Source organism: Hipposideros armiger, unplaced genomic scaffold, assembly GCF_001890085.2.
Source record: "Hipposideros armiger isolate ML-2016 unplaced genomic scaffold, ASM189008v1 scaffold_488, whole genome shotgun sequence".
Classification (NCBI taxonomy): Eukaryota; Metazoa; Chordata; class Mammalia; order Chiroptera; family Hipposideridae; genus Hipposideros; species Hipposideros armiger.
This window is the reverse complement of record NW_017731838.1, coordinates 361,860-382,419: the sequence shown is the minus strand read 5'-3', so window position 1 is coordinate 382,419 and position 20,560 is coordinate 361,860. Positions and strand designations below refer to the sequence as shown.

Sequence of the window (20,560 nt, the reverse complement as noted above, 5' to 3'; positions counted from 1 at the left end):
GGGGAACAGACAAGTTGCTGTCCTTTTGTTCTTCAGTCTAGTTGTGGAGGACATCGCTTCACTGGCCCATGTTGGTATTATCATTGTGCTCTTCCCCAGTGAGGCAGTCGCTCACCGGCCATTGGACGGCCGCTCACAGCGGCTCACGGCAGCTCACAAAAGTTCACGCCAGCCCCACTGCAGCATACGCCGTGGCTGCACCCACAGCAGCCCAGCTCCAGGTCAAGCTGTTGTTCACCATCTTAGCTGTAGAGGGCGCAGTGTCACTGACCCTCATGTGGGATCCAGACCTGGGCCCTGCTGCTCAGAGCTGGCGTCCCAAACCAACTCCTAACCAATGCGCCACTCTGCCAGCCCTGAGTAAACATTTTTGTAGATCTTAACTTATCCTTTTTGACTGGTACATGGTATATCATATACAACATTTGGTTATCCATCTTTCTCTTACAAGACATTGAGTTTTTTTCTAATTCATTGCTGTAACAGTGCTGTGGTGAACATCCTTGTATATGTACCTAGGCACACACAACCAGGGATTGCCAGAACCAAGTTTAAGCCTGGATGTGTCTGACTTAGTTCATTCTTTTTCACTGTGCAGACTCCCAGTCATCACTTATTTGCTTTATTGCATGGACACTTATGATAACAGTGATGGAAATATTAAAAATGCAGTGGGATTGTGGATTTTTCTTCTAACAGGCCAACTCTTAATTTTTGCCTTTCCCCCCACCCCTAGGTTTTGTTTAAATGTATAAATTGAATTACTATTCCAGTATGGATAACAATGGATAACTGCATTTTTCATGTTGATATATCACCTAAATCAGGGGTTCATAAACTTCTTCAGTAAAGGGTCATTTGGTAAATATTTTAGGTTTTGTGGGCCATAAGGTCTCTGTTATAACTACTCAACTCTACAATTGTGGTGAGAAAGCTGTCAGAAACAATATTTAAACCTGTGAGTGGGGCTGTGTGATATTGTAATTTATAAGATATTTGGTCCAGGTTTTCTGGCTAACACCTCCCCAAACTCTTGGAATTTCCTAAGCATAGAGTGATTCTGGTGTTTTTGTTATGTTAATGAGGTGACTTTTGGACCCCACCCAAGGTTGAGGACTGGTTGCCAGGAGAACCAACAAGTTAGAGGTTTGGAACTTTTAGTCCCGCCTTCACCCTCTGGGAAGGGAGAGGAGCTGAGATTGAATTGCCAGTGGCCAATGATTTAGTCAGTCATGACTATGGAAGGAAGCCTCCATAAAAACCCTGGAGGATATTCTTTTTCAGAGTGCTTCCATGTGCCACTGTGCCAACCTCAAGCTCCACAATGACAGAAGCTCCTTTATTTGGGACCTTGCCCTACGTATCTCTTCATCTGGCTGTTGATTGGTGTTCCTCAATATCCTTTGTAAGAAATCGAGATAATCTAGTGAGTAAATGGCTATTCTTGAATTCTGTGAACTGTTCTAGCAAATTAATCGAACCCAAGGAGGGGTGGGTGGGAATCTCTGATTTAGGGCATTAATCTGTTAGGGGAAATAATATTTCTTGTATTTTAATATTTATTAGGTATAAGTTTTATCTAATTTTTCTTAAATCTTTAAGATTTACTTAACACATCTTGTTTCAGTTTATATCCAATGATGTGTTAGAATTTTAAAATTCACTTGTACTTTAATTTTCACTTAGTTTAAATATCCCTGAATATGGTACACCATTTGAAAATGTGCTTAACAGCACAATTATGATTTTACTATATTTGATTTTCTTAAATACCTCTAACACCTGACAAGGCATACTTACAGAAGACTGAATGAAGGAAATCTTCCCAAACACTTAGATGTTGTTTATAAACCTAATCATTCTAAACTTAAAGATTTAATCAGATTCCCTTAAGCATTTAAAAGTGCATTACAAACTTAAAATTTTATAAGTTTAATACATCAGAATCTCTTAAATTTTTAAAAAACTTAAAGGCAGACAAATTATCCAATGATGATAAAATGTATTACCACATATACTTTAACCTATTAATTTATTGTATTAGTATTAATAGTATAAGTTTGGTTGATTTTAAAATCATGTCTATACTTGTTTTTATAAATTGCAGAGTCACTTAACTAAAGGCTGCAGATTGTCATGGCTGATTTAATCTTTATTGCTTGATTGGATATAATGGAATTAATCATATGAATATAGTGAGCCATAATTGGATTGTTAGCTATGTGTTATTATGGAAATTTATGTATTCCTTTTTTTTAACATAACTCATACTGTTTGCCCTTTCTGAATATCATTATGAACTGATGATTTTCCAAAGAATTACTTTTTAATTTTTATGTGTATTTTGTGTTTTTGTTTTTCAGTGCTAAATTGTTCGTCTTGGAAAGTGCAAGCCCCTTTGAACTGGATTCTTTGTTTTATTACCACTCCCCCAGGCATATTAGAATATTGTGCTTTCTGGCAACAATAAGATATTCCAGGCCCTTCTTGAGTATTTTTGTTTGTTTTTTTGGTTTTGTTTTGGGTTTCTGTTGTTGTTTGTCTTTTGCCTCCAGAAATGGAATCAGCTGCCTTCCAAGTTCCTGATTTTTAAAATTTATTTATTTATTTATTTAGAATAGTATTAGAGATTAAATTCTGAATGCGAGATTATTAGTAATAGGAATTGTGGCGCTGCTACTAAGACCAATAAGAGAAAGAAAAATATTTTTTAAAGGCCTTGACTTCATAATGATGTTTCTAATTTAATTCCAACTGTATAAAGTATTAAAATATTTTTAAATCAATTTTAATTTTTTTTTTAAAGATTTTATTGGGGAATTGGGGGAGGGGAACAGACACGTTGCTTCCCTTTTGTTCTTCAGTCTAGTTGTGGAGGACGCCACTTCACTGGCCCATGTTGGTATTATGATCACTGCACTCTTCCCAGCTCAGGCAGTCGCTCGCCAGCCAATGGACAGCAGCTCACTGCAGCTTCACCGGCTGCCAGCCGCTCATGCTGGCTGCCGGCCACTCACAGCAGCCCACTGCAGCCCCATTGCAGCCTATGCTGTCGCTGGCCACTCACGGCAGCCCAGCGCCAGGTCAAGCTGTTGTTCACCATCTTAGCTGTAGAGGGCGCAGCATCACTGGCCCATGTGGGAACCGAACTGACAGCCCTGCTGGTCAGAGCTCACACTCCCAAGCCAATTCTTAACCAACTGGACCACTCAGCTGACCCCCCCAATATAATTTTTTAATCAGAGCACCATATATATATATATATATATATATGTAAATTACAATTCAACTAGTAATCTAAGGCCTATAACCCAAACAGTGGTTTTTGCACCATGCTAGAGGCAACTACTTTGAATATTTTTATCCATTTATTCTAATATTTAACTCCATGTATCTAAATAATATGCTTTTATTTTTCCATTTTAGACAATTTACTATGAAATATCTCTTATACCAGACTCTCTTTAATACAATAATACATATGTATATACTCTTCCCTTGTCATCTTCCATATGTGGTTATGTCACAGTTTGTGATTAAACATTTAGAGGTTTGACTCCGAGCTACCTGTACAGCCTATGTGTATGCTTTTAAGTTTTTCTTCCCCTATAAGAAGGGATAGAGGCAACTTTTACTTTTAATAGGTATCGCCTTTCTGCTGCTGCTTCAATAACTGCAGTGAAGGAGCAGAATAGGGCAAAGACAAGTACTGAAATGGGGAAGTTTGTCAATCTTCATTGAACTACATCCACTTAAATAATGTGTTCGGGCTGGCTTAGCTGATTGAATGAGGTTTTAACTCCATCCTTTATTATTTTAAACTCTAACTGCACCTAATTTATGTAAGGCAGATTTTCCTTAGGGTATGTGATATGACTGCTTTGATCTATTATTTTCTTGTGAACTGAATTATTGGACCTATTTTTCAAATTATTGATACTTGATATTGCTCCTGTCATTTCACTGGGTTTTTTTTTTTTTTGGTGATTTTGGGGGGTTCATATATTAACCTAACTTCTTGGTTTGGAAAAATGATGAATTACTACATAAAAATGAAAACAATTTTGAAATTACTCTTTAGTCTGATGGTTACATTTTCCTCCTTTTCAGATATATTTTTGCCATCATGGATCGGTTTGGAGATATATCAGAAGGTGAAGTAGACCATTCTTTCTTTGACAGTGACTTTGAAGAAGCAAAGAAAAGTGAAAGTAACTCAGTTTTTGACAGGCATAATGGTGACCATGAAGAGAGAATAGACAAAGATACGGAAAATGTAAACTTGAAATTTGGAATGCATAGAAAAGAAAAGGATCTTACTGAGAAAGGAAATGAAAGAAAAGAGAAAATTCCTCCAGAAGAACACCCTGTAGAAAATAATAGTACACAAACCAGGAATTCTTTAACATTGACTACTTCTTCAAGATCAAAAAAAATGTGTCCTGTTACAACAGGACATAAAATACACTTGAACATTCCAACTACAGTTTCCAAAATTGTAAAAGAAGGCGAAGATGATTATTACTATACAGATGGAGAGGAAAGCAGTGATGATGGGAAAAAACATGTCAGGTCCAAGTCAGCTAAACCATCTAATAACTTTAAAAAAGGCATAAGCAAAAAGTATCCCAAAAGTAGTTCCTCTTCTTCTTTGTCCTCCTCATCTTCAAGTTCAGGTACAGATTGTTCAGATCCAGAGTCTGATATCTGTACATCTGATTCATCTCCGTCATTAAAGAAACACCTCTCTGGTGTCACCCACTTGTCACCAAAACAGAAATATAAACAAGGAATAAAATCAGCAGGAACACAGTCTTCGAGTACTAAACCAAAAGTCTGTGACTACACTGAGGAATCTGAAGATACTGTGACAGATGTCACTCCTTTATCAACTCCAGACATCAGCCCTGTTCAGTCTTTTGAACTGAGCGCATCAAACAATGAAAAAGTAAAAGTTAAAAGGCAAGAAAACGTGAGTCAAGAAGTGTGTGGAAGTGTTGAAGATTTAAAAAATAATTCAAAATCCTTGAAATCGCCCAAAAAAGGGAAAGAAAAACTTGGGTCCAATGTTACCTCGAAATCAGCAGTGTTAGATTCCGCTTTAGACCACAGATATAAACAAAAGGCCTTACATGACACAATGGACCTGAATCATCTTTTGAAAGGTAATTTTCTTCTTTTTTTAAAAATGGTATTGAATTTAAATATTAAGAGTATGTTGAGCTTAAATATTAAATGATATGAATTTGCATTAATTTTTCTAGTAGAAATGTTTTATTTGGGATAATTGATATTATCATAACTTTACCAATATTCCATTTTACCATAAAAAATATCAGGAATATCATCACTGATATTATTGCAAAGCTAATCAACTAATACTAGAAACTACTTCACACTAATTTTTTTTTTCGTGCTATACAAATTCAAAATTCCTAGAAGGGACCAAATGGGTAACAAATGAGAGAAGCGGAGCCAGATTTTCCCACGTTTGATAAGAGACATTAGTGTTAGGTATATTTTACTTTCTTCCTTAAGAAACGTAACAGCATCGAGATTAAAATAAACTGATCTATTGTCTTTCATACCAGGAAAAGGGGCAAGAATACTGGCAAATGAAAGAACTCAGGGTAAACTATAGGATACTATTCAGATTTTAAGTTAAAGTCTAGAGAACATTACTTGAAAATAATTACTAGTTGATGAAATAGCATCATTCAAGTTTCAGTTGCTTTAAAATATAAATATTTTTAAACTAGAGTAAATGTTATTGCTGTATTTCTATATCAATTTATTGTTATTCATATTTAGTTTGAAAGGAACAGTATATTCCAGGTAAAATAAAAGCAGCTCAAAACTTTCCTTTTTACTTAGTAATATAAACGGTAAAAATACTGGACTCGCAGGTTAGGTTTTAAGTCAGTGGAAGATAACATTTTTGTAAATAGGATTTTCTGTTTTTGTTTGAAATGTTATTTGAAAGAATAAATCTTTAGCTTCATAATTTATGTATGGTGGCAATGTAAGCATAAATAAATCCCTTATTTAGTCAAATAACTCATAGACTGATAAAGGGTGTTTTGGAGCAGTTTATACTTGTGACTATTCCCTCTTCTGTAGATTTTCTTTTTCCTTTGCTCTGATTATATCTATTGACTGTATAGTGTGTCACAAAAATGGGACTCTCCACATTGGCCATCACCACCTAGTGGCGAAGCCTCCACTCAGTATATCTTTCCTGATAAATGCTCATTCAGTCTTTTAAAATTTTCAGGACTGAGGCTTGTTTTTATATTCTTGCCCCTCTGCTGCTTCTGCTAACAACCAGACTGATCTTTTAAAAAGTATACCAGTCTTACTAGTTTCTTTATTAACTCTTCAGTGGGCTTACTCTTATATTAAGAATAAAATCCAAATTCCATCTCATAGCCTAACAGACTCAATGTCAGTGATTATCATCCAGGCAGTGCATTAGTGTCATCTGGAGAACTGTTAAAACAAATTATAAAACAAACTATTAAAACATGAATACTGATGCAATTGGTCTAGTCTGCTGTTACGATTGATGAGAACATTGCTCTACCTCATATGGATGTACATCTCCTTTTTACAAATCTCCTGTACTTTGCTCCAGTTGCACTGCTTCCTCACTGTTCTCCGAGCACTTTGCACTTACTTGTATGGGGGCATTTGCACTTGCTGTCGTCCTTTTCCTTTGCGTAAGCTGTTCCTTTTTCTCAGGCCTCAGCTTATTTATCACCTCCTCTGAGAGACTTTTTCTTAACATTCTGTCTATAGTAGCTTCATACCCTCGACCCCTGCCTCTCTGTCACAAGTTTGTTTCCTTCCATCAGACTGCTTATTGGACCCTGGAATTAGTGTAGATTTGCTTATCTCCCACTGGAGTGTAAGCAACATGAGGGCAGACTCTTATTCCTTACTAGAATCCCTAAATCTAGCAAGTGTTGGCATATACTAGACAATATTTGTCAACTAAAGAAACAGAAGAAGCTTCTGTTGTTGCACACTGTAATGGTTAGGAAATGTATTTCAAGTTTCACTGAAATTTGATTTTGTAGCAATTACCCATGAAATACATAGAGTAAGTCTGTGCCTCCTTTTGTATTATAACCTTTAATATATTTAATATTCTTCTCTAGGGAAAATCTCTAATTTTTCATCAAGCCGTCCAGTTTTACAATTTCCACATTAAAAAAATTCTTATGGCCACTTTCCAGTCTGTATGGTCGTTTGTATGATTCATCAGATTGATGGTTAATCAAGTTGAAAACTGCATCTATCTTCATCTCTTTTAGATTTCTGTTTACCATATTAGAAAATTAAATCAGAAATTTAAAAAATATTTATTAAAGAATAGTAGTAATAAATCCATTATATATTAACATAAGTAACATGTTTTATGAAGCATAACTATATTTCCAAAAAATTAGTGATTTTTGCTAATTGCCAATGCCTGGCAGTAGAAGATCATTGGATTCTCATATCAGCTTCTGCATCAACAACTAGTGTGATATATTGTTTTGATTGAAGTACATGAAGAAAATCTGGCCTCACATAGATAACATGATTGGAAAATAAAGAAGCATTTTCAGTTAATTTTAGATAGTCTTTGCTACCACACCAATATTCCACAGGTTGTAGTTTTCCTAAATGTTAGTTGCAATGGGAAATTTGAAACTAATATTAAGTTGTAGTCTATTATATTAAAATATATTGATCTGTTACATTTTGAAAGATTTTGTAATATGATGGATAGGTTACTTGGAAAATACTGGTTCTCTGAGCTTACAGATGTTGACATATTTCAGAATACACTGTACAGAAATCATAGTTGTTGCTATCACTACCAATCTGATTAGACAGCTCTTGGGAAGCTGTCAAACTCAAGTTTACCAAAAATTCTAATTTTGCTAACATGTTCAGGTTTTATTATTGCCCATAAATACTGTCAATTGTTTTCCTTGAAGTGACAGGATTGTTTTTTGAAATCATATTTTTAATGCAAAAATTGGAAGGTGGTTGAAATTAAGCCATAAAAATCCACCTGATGAGGTAATACTAATATTTATATGATTTAAAAGTAGCAGCCTAACATTTGGCATTATAATGTATCTTATAAAATTTTCTTATGAAATTAGGTTAAAAAGTAAGAATATGGATATTGGAAAGAAATAGCATTACAGAAGATATTGTAACAATGTATAATGTGACTTAAGGTTTTATTTCCTTTTTAAAATATGGTCTTATTTGACTAAGTTGTTTGTGATTTTCATTTTAAGGGCCCACTCTTCCATTTTTTTTTTAATATGTACTATTTGATTCCATAAATTATAAGCACCACTCTATTCTCCAAATGAGAGTGAGAGGACACAGTTAATAAAAACCTTATTTAGGAAGAAAACACTTGACTCTTGGAATTGTCAGGCTTTAAAAAACCATCTAATGGAAAATAGTCTGTGACACCTGAGCTTTTTGTTCAGAGACATCAGTGACTGTCTATTTGTATTGGTTAGGATGATTTTGGATCCAAGAAACAGAAATTCCTAATGAAACAACGTTTCTCACATAACAGGAAGTCCAGAGATGGACAAGAGTTGACTGTTGACTGATTCATTGGCTCAAAGGTGTCCTTAGGGGCCCAGCGACTACCACTGTGTTCCTTCAGCCCTGGTATTGGCTTCACTCTTAGGCTGCTAGGAGATATCTGCAGCAATTTTTAGTATTCACATCCAGACATGACAGTGTCCAGAGAAAGGGAAACTGTCTCTTCCTCTGCCTCTCTTGGAATGGTAGAAACTTTTTAAAGAAGCACTCTCAACTGACTTACACTTATGTCTCATTGGCCAGAGCTGGGTTACACTCCCATTCCTAAAATAGTCATTGGCAAGGGGAATGGGATTATCCCTAGCTGCTGAGACTCACCCTGGAGTTAGGGATGGGAATCAGGAGAGGTGGTCAGCTTCCTCTGAAGGACATGACTTCATGGAAAAGAGATAGATTCTATATTTAAATAATAATAATAATAATAATATAATTAGGGATCTGTTAAGTAAGGAGGAAAGTAGGAATGTATGCTAATTGAGCAACCAACTTTATTCACTAGGCCAGAGCTTCTCAACTTTAATATGCATACAGGTCACTTGGGGATCCTCTTAAAGTACAGATTCTAGTTCAGTAAATCTGGAGCAGAACCCAAGGAGCAACATTTCTCGCCAGCCTGCTGGTGATACCAATGCTGCTGATACAAGGACCACAATCTGAGTACCAAAATACACAAAAAAATGATCTGGTTCCATGGAAAACAAATACAGGTATCTGTCACTATTCTTATCTAATCCATTTCTGAAACTTAATTGGATATGGAGAGCCTATATATTTTTAAGCTTGAAATGGGAAAAATAACAGTCACACCTAAAATCCTTGAACAGTTTATCCAAATATAATTGAAGCACTGAAATACTGTTTCAACAGGAAAACGGCTAAAATGTAGAAGGAACGCTTCATTCCTACTGCTTCACCGTAGGGAGCCCTCAGCTCAGTGATCTGCTAGTAAGTGGTGCTCAGGGCTTTTAAAGGCACAGGAGCAAAAGTGGCTTTTGCCAGTTGGTACATCTGTTATTGGAGTCCATAACATAACCACCCACCAAAAATTCTGTGTAATATTGTATTTCAAACGCTATTTATGGCTATCAGCTTATTACCTAAGGTATTTCTTCAGTTTTTCAAAATTATTCATGCTCAGTTTACCCAGTGAAGATTTTCAGATCCAAGAAGATTTTCATAAGTTTTCTTTTTTTTCCTGCATATAACTGAACCATGGACATGGTGAGATGGAGTTGTGTGCATGGCTATGCCTTTCTGCGCTCATTTCTCATTACGCTTTATGACTTTCAACTACTGTATGGGTTTTTCTAGGCCTCTTTGTCTTACCTGATGTCTTCATAGCCTTTTCTACTTTCTTGGAAGATAACTTCATTTTAATATTAGGAAGATGACAGTGATAGTGCCCAGCACATTTTAATATGAGCACAAGAGGTGATCCCATCAAGACAGCTGAGGTAGGAACTCAGCATACTCTCCATCCTCTCAATTTAAATATTTTCATGAATTTAAGTACCAAGATACATTAAAACAGTTATTTGATTCAGATAGTGAAGTTTGGTTTGAGTAAAAAAAATTTTGCAAGCCACTACAGCAAACAGACATTGGGCAAGAGTTCAGATAGTGAGGGATGCCTGTATAACTAATAGTGCTAATGTTATTTATTGGTTTAAATAAAGTAACTTTTATTAACAATTTTATTAATGCATTTGTAAGTTTGAACTATGAAAGAATAAGCCTATGAATCAGGTTCATAAAAGAATATGTAAAATCAGGTATACCAATTACAGGCCCTAAAATAATGACAGTGTTGAATTTGGATACTTAAGTAGCAAGGTGAAGAAAATTCTGCAAGTGTCATCAAATTTTTTGGCTTTTGGGTACTAGTCACATGACCATAGACAAACAGTAACTATTCTGTGCCCCAGTTTCTTCATTTGTAGTGTGAGGTGTTGATATAGGTTGCTAAGGCCCATTCTAAATTCAGAATTCTGGGGTTCTGTGAGAAATATTAGAAGAGGGGAACATCAGTGTAGAATAGCATTATTAGACATCTGACTTGAAAGTAGACGGTGACAATTTATTAGAATTTCTGAATATTTGGCCTCTTAGCTCAGTCAGGTGGCTGATTTGGGAGACTTACCACAATCCTGCCTTTGCTATGTAAATGTTCAGAGGGTATGGTTGGAATTAGTTCTTTTACCTTGAGCAGTAAATTGCTAAATAGGTAGAGATAGCATTAAAAAATGGAGTAGTAAACAGAAGTTCAGGCATTGGGTTGTGGTGTGCATCTCTCATATTTGGAGAGCAGTGAAGAAGTTGACATGACTAGATTTGAAAGTATGTTTCATACTCCGTATAGGTAAAGTTAGGTCAGTTTAGGAAGAATCTGGAGGGCAAAATAGAGACAGTTTCGAAATGCTCCACTTCAAATTTTACTGCATGGGTTCTGTATGAAATAATTAGCTATATCATTAGAGGATGTATCCTGAGAAGAAAAACTAATATAAGAGAACGAAATGGGAATTAAGGAAGCATTGATGGGCAGATAAACTGACTAAACTTATTGCTAAACTAACACCAACATAGGAGGGAATAAAGCGAAGTGCCTTATTCAAGGGGAAGGAAGATATGGACCCTGTTATTCTCCATAAGGAAGAGGGTGCCTATATAGAAGTCCCCTCTTATCCTCAGGGATTTTTTCTAAGATTCCCAAGTGAATGCCTGAAAGCACAGATTGTACTGAACCATATATATATATATATGGTTATATATATGGTTATATATATATATATATATATATATATATATATGGCTTCATATATATATATATATATATGGTTATATATATGGTTATATATATATATATATATATATATGTATATATGTATATATATATATATATATATATGTGTATATATATATATATATATATATATATATATATATACTGTGTTTTTTCCTATGCATACACACCTATGATAAAGTTCAATTTATAAATTATGCACAGTAAGGGATTAACAACAATAAATAATGATAGAACACTTATAACAATATACTGTAATGAAAGTTATGCAAATAGATTTGGGGCCGTTATCAAGTAAAATAAAGATTACTTGAAGGCAAGCACCATGATACTGCCATGGTTAATCTGATAACCATATGGCTACTAAGTGACTAAAAAGTGGGTAGTGCATACAGCGTGGATATGCTGGACAAAGGGATAATTCACAACCCAGGTGGCACAGTGTGAGATATCACACTATTCAGAATTGCACGCAATATAAAACATTTTCTATTTCTGGAATTTTCCATTTAATATTTTCAGATCACAGTTGACCATTGGTAACTGAAACCATGGATTTGGGAAGTCGGGGTGGGGGGCTACTGTACCGAGATTAGCTACTAGCACATCCTCTCTGGCAGCATGTTTTATCCCTTTACTTGCAGGCTGCAGCAAACAGGATTCATTCAGGTAGGTGAGCAGGAAATCTCAGATAGCCTCAAAACACTTCCAGGTATTACCAAACATTTGAGAAAAGCTAAACTCAAAAGAGAGGCACCAGATTCAGAGAGGAAGAACATAATACTTGAAACAGAGTTAAAAATGAAGCTCAATGATTATAGAGAGAATCTGCAAAGGTAAAACTATTTTCACTAATAAAACTAAGACATAATTTGCTTTTTCCTCTCTTGTGCCATGTGTATACAGTGGAGTTTTCCAGGGACTACATGACAATGACAGTACAACAGTGATTGCAGAAGCAGATATGAGAATCCAATTGCCTTCTATTAAGGCAGTCATTAAAAGATTTGCAAAAATGTTAAATTCTGCCACTCTTCTAATTTTTTTGTTTTTAGTTTTTTGGGTTTTTTTTTTTAAAGATTTTTATTGGGGAATTGGGGAAAGGGGAACAGCGTTGGGGAATTGGGGAAGGGGAACAGACAAGTTGCTGTCCTTTTGTTCATCAGTCTAGTTGTGGAGGACGTTGCTTCACTGGCTCAAGTTGGCACCATCATGGCGCTCTTCCCTGGGGAGGCAGATTCAGTCGCCGGCTTCTGGACGGCCACTCACGGTGGCTGCTGGCTACACACGGTAGCCCATGGCAACCCACTGCCACAGGGGCTGCAGCCTACGCCGTTGCTGGTGACTCATGGCAGCCCAACTCTAGGTTGAGCAGTTGTTCAGCATCTTAGCTTTACAGGGCAATGTCACTGGCCCTCATATGTGGGATCCGAACCTGGGCCCTCTGGGGTCCCAAGCCAACTCTTAACCAACGTGCCACTCGACCGGCCCTGTTTTTTTTAAAATGTGATGTTAACATATTGGTTTGTTATTTTCAGATGAATTAAGAAATACCTTTAACTTTTTTCCCTTTTATTTCTAACATGGTAAATATTGGTGTACCCCACATAAGCATTCTTTAGGGTCCTCAATAATCTTTAGATGTGTAAAAGGGTTCTAAGACCAAAAAGTTTAAGAACTTCTATTCTAAAAGAATCAAATTAGAATATATGATTTGTAGTCTATTACAGAAATAAAAAAATTATCATAATCTTCCAAAAGTGGGAAAAATGGGAAAAGAAATAAAAGTTAGTTTTGGTGTTGTTGTTTTTTTAAGTAAGATTGTAGGAAAAGAGATCAAACAATGTTAAGTGGATGGTTTTTAACTTATCAGGAGATATTATCAGAGGGGGTTACAAACTTTAAATCAAATCCAACCTAAAAGCATATTTTAAATAATCTAGGAAGAATAAAAATGAAGGCTTGAGGGCCGGCCGAGTGACGTGATGGTTAAGAGCTGGCTTGGGACACCAGAGGGCCCTGGTTTGGATCTCACATATGAGGGCCAGTGACACTGCCCTCTACAGATAAAATGCTAAACAACAGCTCAACCTGGAGCTGGGCTACCGTGTGTAGCCAGCAGCCAGTGTGAGCGGCTGTCCAGAAGCCGGTGACTGATCTGCCTCGCCAGGGAAGAGCGCAATGATGGTGCCAACTTGGGCCAGTGAAGCAACGTCCTCCACAACTAGACTGAAGAACAAAAGGACAGCAACTTGTCTGTTCCCCTTCCCCCGATTTCCCAATAAAAATCTTTAAAAAAAAAAAAAAATGAAGGCTTGAAAAATATGTCAGATAGGTATTAACAAGGAGAAAACAGAAGTATTAATCCTCAGTAAACAAAACAGAATTCAAGATGTGAAAAGCACTAACTGAGACAAACAAGAGTGTTTTACATTAATAAACTGACCAAGTACACCAAAAATATTTAACAGCCATTGATTTGAAATGTATGATAAAAGTAAAACAGAACTAGATTAATGAAATTGACAAAGCCATAATCACTATAGAAGATTGATAGAACAATTAGACCCCTTCTCCCCCCAAAAAATTAACTGCCTGTTTATGGACTGCACTTGGTCCACAGGTATTTTATCTATCACACATTTTTTAAAGTGATGAAATACCGGTTGCTATTTCAACATAACAAGTTACCCTAATGCTTAGGATTTGGAGAGACTCAAAGGGCAGAAGACTGGAATCATCTCAGAGATGGTTTAACTCACACGTCAGGTGTCAGGTTAGGGATGACTTGAAAACCAGGACTGCTGAGCAGAGGGTCCACATGTGACCTCTCATGTGGCCTGGCTTCTTCAGGGAAGTTGGACTTCATACTTGGTGGCTCAGGGCTCCAAGCACAGTGTTCCAGGAAACAAGGTAGAAACCACATCAGCTTTTGTGACCTAGCCTTACAAGCCACATAGCTTCATTTCTTCACATAGCTTCATTTCTTCCATATTTATTGATTTAAACAGTTATAAACCTTCCCAGATTTAAGAGGAGTGTCATAGACCCTCCCTTTTCATTGGAGCTCCTCTGTCAGATAACTCTGTCAGATAACTTATGTACATGTTTTGAAACCTTCAGACCATCCTCTGTCCACATAATAATTTATATTCTTCCCAAACGCAAAAATGCATTTCCCCTTTCCAAAGATTCCCCAACCTCGAGATCCAAGGTCTAAAACAGGTCCCAGTGCAGTTGAAGCTCCTCAGATGTGTTCCTCACTTAGTGTAGCTTCTTGAGTACTTTGAGACTCTTCTGCTGAGAGAGCCTAGGAAGGAGAAGTAGTTACATTTCTGAACCCCATAAGTCCTGGCTCTTTTATATTCTCTCTAAATTTTGCTTGAAAACTGACCGCTTCTTTTTTTTAGTCCATCTCTCTATCCTGTCTTATTATTGTGGATAAAATAAACCACTGATACTTTCAACCTTCTGCGCAGAGATCTGCTTAGCCAAATCCACCAGTGGCAATAGGCACCTAGTCACCACAGCTAATAGCGTTCCTAAAATTCTGCCATATCATCCTCTTTACCAGCACTCTCCTCTAGGCTCTTCCAGCTCTACTTGTCACCTGGTCTAGAGTTAATGCCATGTATTAGTTACTGCTGCTCTGATAACAAGTCACAAAACTTAGATGTGTAAAAGCAGCAGCCTAGGATGACAGACTAGGGTCATAGAGCCTGCTCATGGCCCCTTTATGTGGTTTGATTTGCTCACAGCCTGCCAGTCAAGGCAGTCAGACACCCAGGGTGGCTCAGGGCCCCAGGGGCAAGTATTCTGGAGAGCGAGGTGGAGAAGTGGGGGCTGCATCTCCTTTTTTGCCTAGCCTTGAAAGACACACTTTGGCTTATGTCATATTGGTCCACGCAGTCACAAACCTGCCCAGATTCAAAGGAAGAGAACTGGAAGAATGTCACAGAATTTCTCATCTGACAAGTTGTTCATAAAGAAGACAAAGCAATTTAGTAAATAATTATTCCTTGAATTGTGATCTTTCAGTTTATAAGTGTTGGATTTTTTTTTTTAAAAACCCTTTAAATATCTTCAAAAAGCAAATACCATTGGTTTTTTGGGGGAGTGACGGGAGTGAACCATGAATATGCCTACAGGATGGATTGTTTTTTAAAAGGACTAATATTTTATGAATAAGGTCTTAATATGGTTTGGGATAAAATTTTCAGTGGTAGCATTACACATAAAATGTTAAGATGCTGTCTGTATCTTAGCCCAGGTGAAAGTAAAGCTCAGATACTACTAGCAATCGGTGTTAGATGACTCAAGAAGCTCTAGTGATGTGGACACTATAAAGAATTGGAACAAAATTGTTTCATTGAAGAAAATTAAGGAAAAGCAATATTTCTTAAATATGAGTTTAAATATGTACATATATATATATAAATGTTTATATCCCTGAAAGTTAAAAAAAAAGTTTAGATCTTAATTGGAAAAAAATGGATCATATATTTGATGTTGCCTCATACTAAAGCATATAGCCACTTAAGAAGAATGTAATAGTAATATCTGGTATTAGTATATAAACATCCCATATATACTTTTCCATCAGAGTTAGAATGCTATGTTTAAAAATGAATTAGATTGAACTTCTTTAATTTATTTATTTTTGCCTTATTTTACTTTTTTTTGGGGGGGCCTTATTTTACTTTAAAAAATTTTTTTAAATGCCATTAGGAAAATAGCTTACTTTTAACTCCCTTTAGAATTTCATTTTAAAGGCTTTCATACAAGGCTAAATTAATCTAGAAACCTTCTTAAATTCTATAAAATGTGCGTTTCTTAGAATCAAGATAATTATGTAAAGCACATCTGTATCTTTCTAAATGTGTTCTCATTCAGGTTTTATAATTAACTTGGTATGGTTTTCAACAAATCATCAGCCATTAATTTCTTCATTTTTTTCTATTAAGCCACTGTTAATAAATTTTTTAAATCTCTGTAATCTTTGATTGTCTTCAGTTAAACATAGGTGGGTAAACTCACAGTTTTTATGACTTTGTTCAAATGTTTTAAGTTTTCTTCACCACTCACATTTTTTAAATGGGGGTTAAAAATACTTTTTCCCCTTATAGCACTGTGCTTTTAACAGTAAAAACTGTTAAGCAAATAAAAGGTACTTGCTTAACATAAAGGTACTCAAGTAAAAACAAATAATGTTTACTTTAAAAATACTGAAAAAACAAAGTGCCAATATGTTCATCTGATATAATACATTCATTTTTAGTACAGACAAGCCGAAACATTCAGCAAGCTTAATATTTTAGAAACTTCTAACAAATGTGTAGTAATAATTGCGACTTACTGAAAATTTTTATAATGGAAATTTAAGAATTAAGCATATTGACAACATTTTTATTTAATAATAGTATACAAAATATTTTTCTTGGTTAAAAAGTCCTTTTACTTAATGTATTCATTTTGGCTTATGTTTAGTCAGGAATAAAATGTTTGACTTTTACAGCAGAAATATTTGTTTTAATGCCAGTATTAAGACCATAAATCTTTTGTAGTAAAGTATTTTCAGATTAAGTTGTAAGTTTCAGAATATTCTGGGGTTTTGCTATTTTCTAGCCATTGTTTCCATCAGTCATTGCTGAGGAAGTTTTATTTTTTCAGGTATTCCTTTCAACTAACAAAAAAACTGTCTAAATTTAGTATTGTATTGGTACACTCAACCAGAGGTTTCTAACCTCCCCAGCAATTAAGCTGCCTTAGGGAAACATAAAATTAATATGACAAAGACATTTTCCATAAGTTATACCTGCCTTAGAACCAGTACCATGTATATTTCTTACTAAAATATTTTCATTGTATTGTGGACAGCTTTTATTCCCAAAGAATCCAATGAGCATAAACCTCTAAGCTGCCCCTGGGTTTCTTTCTACATAATTGTAGTCTGGATATCATTAGCATTATTTCATACATACCTTTTCATGTATTAATCAGTTTCCATTTTTAAGAATTAAAGCATGTACCATCATGTTGCTGTGCTACTTTCTTTAGCCATTTTTCCTTTTTTTGTTCATTTCTGTAGCTTTTCTGGAATTAGATAAAAAGGGACCACAGAAACATCACGTAGATCAGCCTTCAGCGGCACCGAGGAGAAACTACTCTTTCACAAGAGAGGAGGTGAGGCAGATTGATCGGGAAAATCAGAGGCTTTTGAAAGAACTGTCGAGACAGGCTGAAAAACCAGGAAGCCAAAGTACGATTCCTAGATCACTTGGTCATCCTCCTAAGTTATATCACAGTGCTCTCAACAGACAGAGGGAACAACAAAGGATTGAAAGAGAAAATTTGGTAAGTAACTGAAAGTTTTTAGTCATCAAAGAAAATACATTTGCACTGATTTTAAGTGCAACTTACCAGAAACCCAAATACAGGCCAATTTTCAAGCTTAATTATATAAAAGTAGGTATGTTTGTCATGAAATACATAATTAATTATGAGCCTCAAGGTACACTGGGTGCTTTTTTTTTTTTTTTTGTGAAAGAACGCTTAATCAGAAGAGAGTGCATTTCAAAGAAATAGAAGCGGCCCGAGCAGTAGAGAATAATAAGCTCAAGGGCCATTATTAGAAGAGGAAGTACACTCCAAAGAGTTTGGAGCAGGCCGAGCAAAAGAAGGATCTCAAGAGGCCCACTATGTGCTTTTTTTAATCCAGCAAACTATATTTTTAAAGGACCATTAAGTGAAAATGCTGAAAGCGTCATTATTTCTTTAACTAGACCGGTTATATCACTACAATAGTACAGGAAAGGGTATCCAAGTGTCAGATACATATATCTTCTATGAGGTATTCAGTCACTAGCTAAATCTATTTCACTTTATTGTATCCTTGAAAACCAAAATAATATATATATTATTTATTTTAAAGGATAAATACGTTCTCAAAGAGGTCAGATTTGGTGGTCTACTGCTTGAATGTATGAATGACATTGATTGTTAAAAACCATAGTTACACTTTGATGTTCTAAGGAATATATAAATGGGGATTGTTGAAAATCTTCCCATTAAAAACTATTGTACATGGCATATGTTTTTCTTTATAAAATTCAGTTCATCATAATTGCTGATACTGAGCTCTTAATGAATGAAAGGCATTGTTCTTAGTGCCTTCCAAATAGTAGCTTATTAAATTCTGACAATTATTTCAAGTAGGTGCCATTTTTATCCACACCTTACAGATGAAATAACAGACCTACAGGAGTTAAATAATTAGCCCAAGGACACCGAGCTAGTAAATGCTTGAACCAAGATTCTAAACCCAGGTAGTGTCTTAAACTAAAATTAGATCCTTAATGAACACATAAATTCAGAGCTAAAATAATTGATATAGCTTTTATTACAATAACTAAAATCGTTTCCAAAATTCACCGTCATGTTTTATCACCAGTATAGTCCTATGTATCTGTGTGCTTACCTGAAATTGTAACAACTCTTATAAATTTCTTTATTACCATCACTAACACCAAGAGTTGGGGAGCTGGGCCGTGTATTTACAAAAAACAGTAAAGCCATAAATCCTTCAGGAGGGTTACCCTGCATGTGGCAAATGAGTAGATAGCAACAAAGCAAGTTGAAATGAGGTTGGTGGGTAGTGAGATATGCGATAGCTTTCTGCACATCACTGTAGCAATTTTAAGATTCATTCATGATTTATAAAAATTTGAAATCACTGTGTCATGAACATTTGGGTTTACCTTTTTGGTTTATTTGTTTTCACCCTCCCACATGGCTCTGGAGCCTATTTTATTTATTCACTGAGCAGTTACACAATATACACTATTTTCCAAATTTTAGGTCATTTAATCCTTATAGCAACCTTATGACATAATTATTGTCATAATTATGACACTGAATGGGACACAGGGACTTCCTCAGGGCCAAACAACTAGCAAGTGGCAGAATCATGTTCGGGTTACCTAGCTTTGGGGTGATGTTTTTAACAGCTTTTTTGATATATAAGTCACATACCATACCCATTTAAAGTGTACAATTCAGTGGATTGTGGTATATTACATTATTAGTTGTTTAAAGTTGTAGTAAAATATATATAACAAAATTTGCTATTTTAACTGTTTTTAAGTGTTCAATTCAATGGCATTAATTACATTCACAATATTGTGCAACCTCACTACTATCTATTTTCAACACTTTTTTCATTACCCCAAACAGAAACTCCACACCTGTTAAACAGTTACTCTCTATCACCCCTTCCCCTTATCCCTAGGTAACCTCTCATCTACTTTTTGTCTTTAAGTGGAATAATACAGTATTTTTCTTTTTGTGTGTGGCTTCTTTCACTTAGTATAATGTTTTCAGGGTTTATCCATGTTATAGCCTATATGAGAATTGTACTCCTTTTTATGGCTGAATAATATTCTGTTATATGTATGTGCCACATTTTGATTATCCATTCATCTGTTGATGGACACTGGGTTGGTTCCACATTTTGGCTATTGAGAATAATGCTAGTGAACACTGACATACAACTGTCTACTCAAGTCCCTGCTTTAGGTTCCTGTGGGTGTATATCTGAGAGGAGAATTGCTGGGTCATATGGTAGTTTTATGTTTATCTGTTTGAGGAGCATTGGTTTACTTTTGAAAAGTTGAAAGCATTCATGTCTATATACGAATAGGGTGAAAACTGTTAACAGCTTCTGTATACAGCTTTTATTATCCCCCAAATCAGTTGTACATTTCAGCTATTTCAATAAACAGTGGGAAATTATCACTGTTTTATTCTTTTTACCTTCTATACTTAGTAATTTGTATATGTGACCAATGTTTTTCTCCATTTGATAGTAAGATCTTACTTGTTATACTCAAGAACAGTAGAAACGTGAGCCACATGTATAATTTAAAAATTTTTAGTAACATTAAAAAGATCAAAAGAAACAGGTGAAATTATTCTGATACAGTATTTTATTTAACTGACTAAATCCCAAATACTACATTTTTTTTTTTTTAATTTTTATTGATTGTTAGTTTCAGGTGTACAGAACAATGCAATAGTTACCCTTTTCACCCTCACAAAGTAACAACCCCCCACCCCCCATCCACTGCCCTCCCA

The 20,560-nt window shown here is 35.4% G+C and overlaps 1 protein-coding gene across 6 annotated transcripts in view; it reads left to right on the top strand.

Annotated features, from left to right (window-relative positions):
• CFAP97 (cilia and flagella associated protein 97) overlaps positions 1-20,560 on the top strand; it is a 44,334-nt gene that overhangs the window by 10,085 nt on the left and 13,689 nt on the right. For 4 of the 6 annotated variants that reach the window (XM_019667225.1, XM_019667221.1, XM_019667220.1 and 1 more), the window contains exons 2-3: positions 4,111-5,165; positions 17,517-17,782. In XM_019667225.1, coding sequence (XP_019522770.1) covers positions 4,127-5,165; positions 17,517-17,782 — 1,305 coding nt within the window. In that variant the 5' untranslated portion in view covers positions 4,111-4,126. Of the gene's footprint in view, positions 1-1,332; positions 1,427-4,106; positions 5,166-17,516; positions 17,783-20,560 lie in introns of those variants that run through there. The other 2 variants (XM_019667226.1, XM_019667223.1) reach the window with 2 other exon arrangements.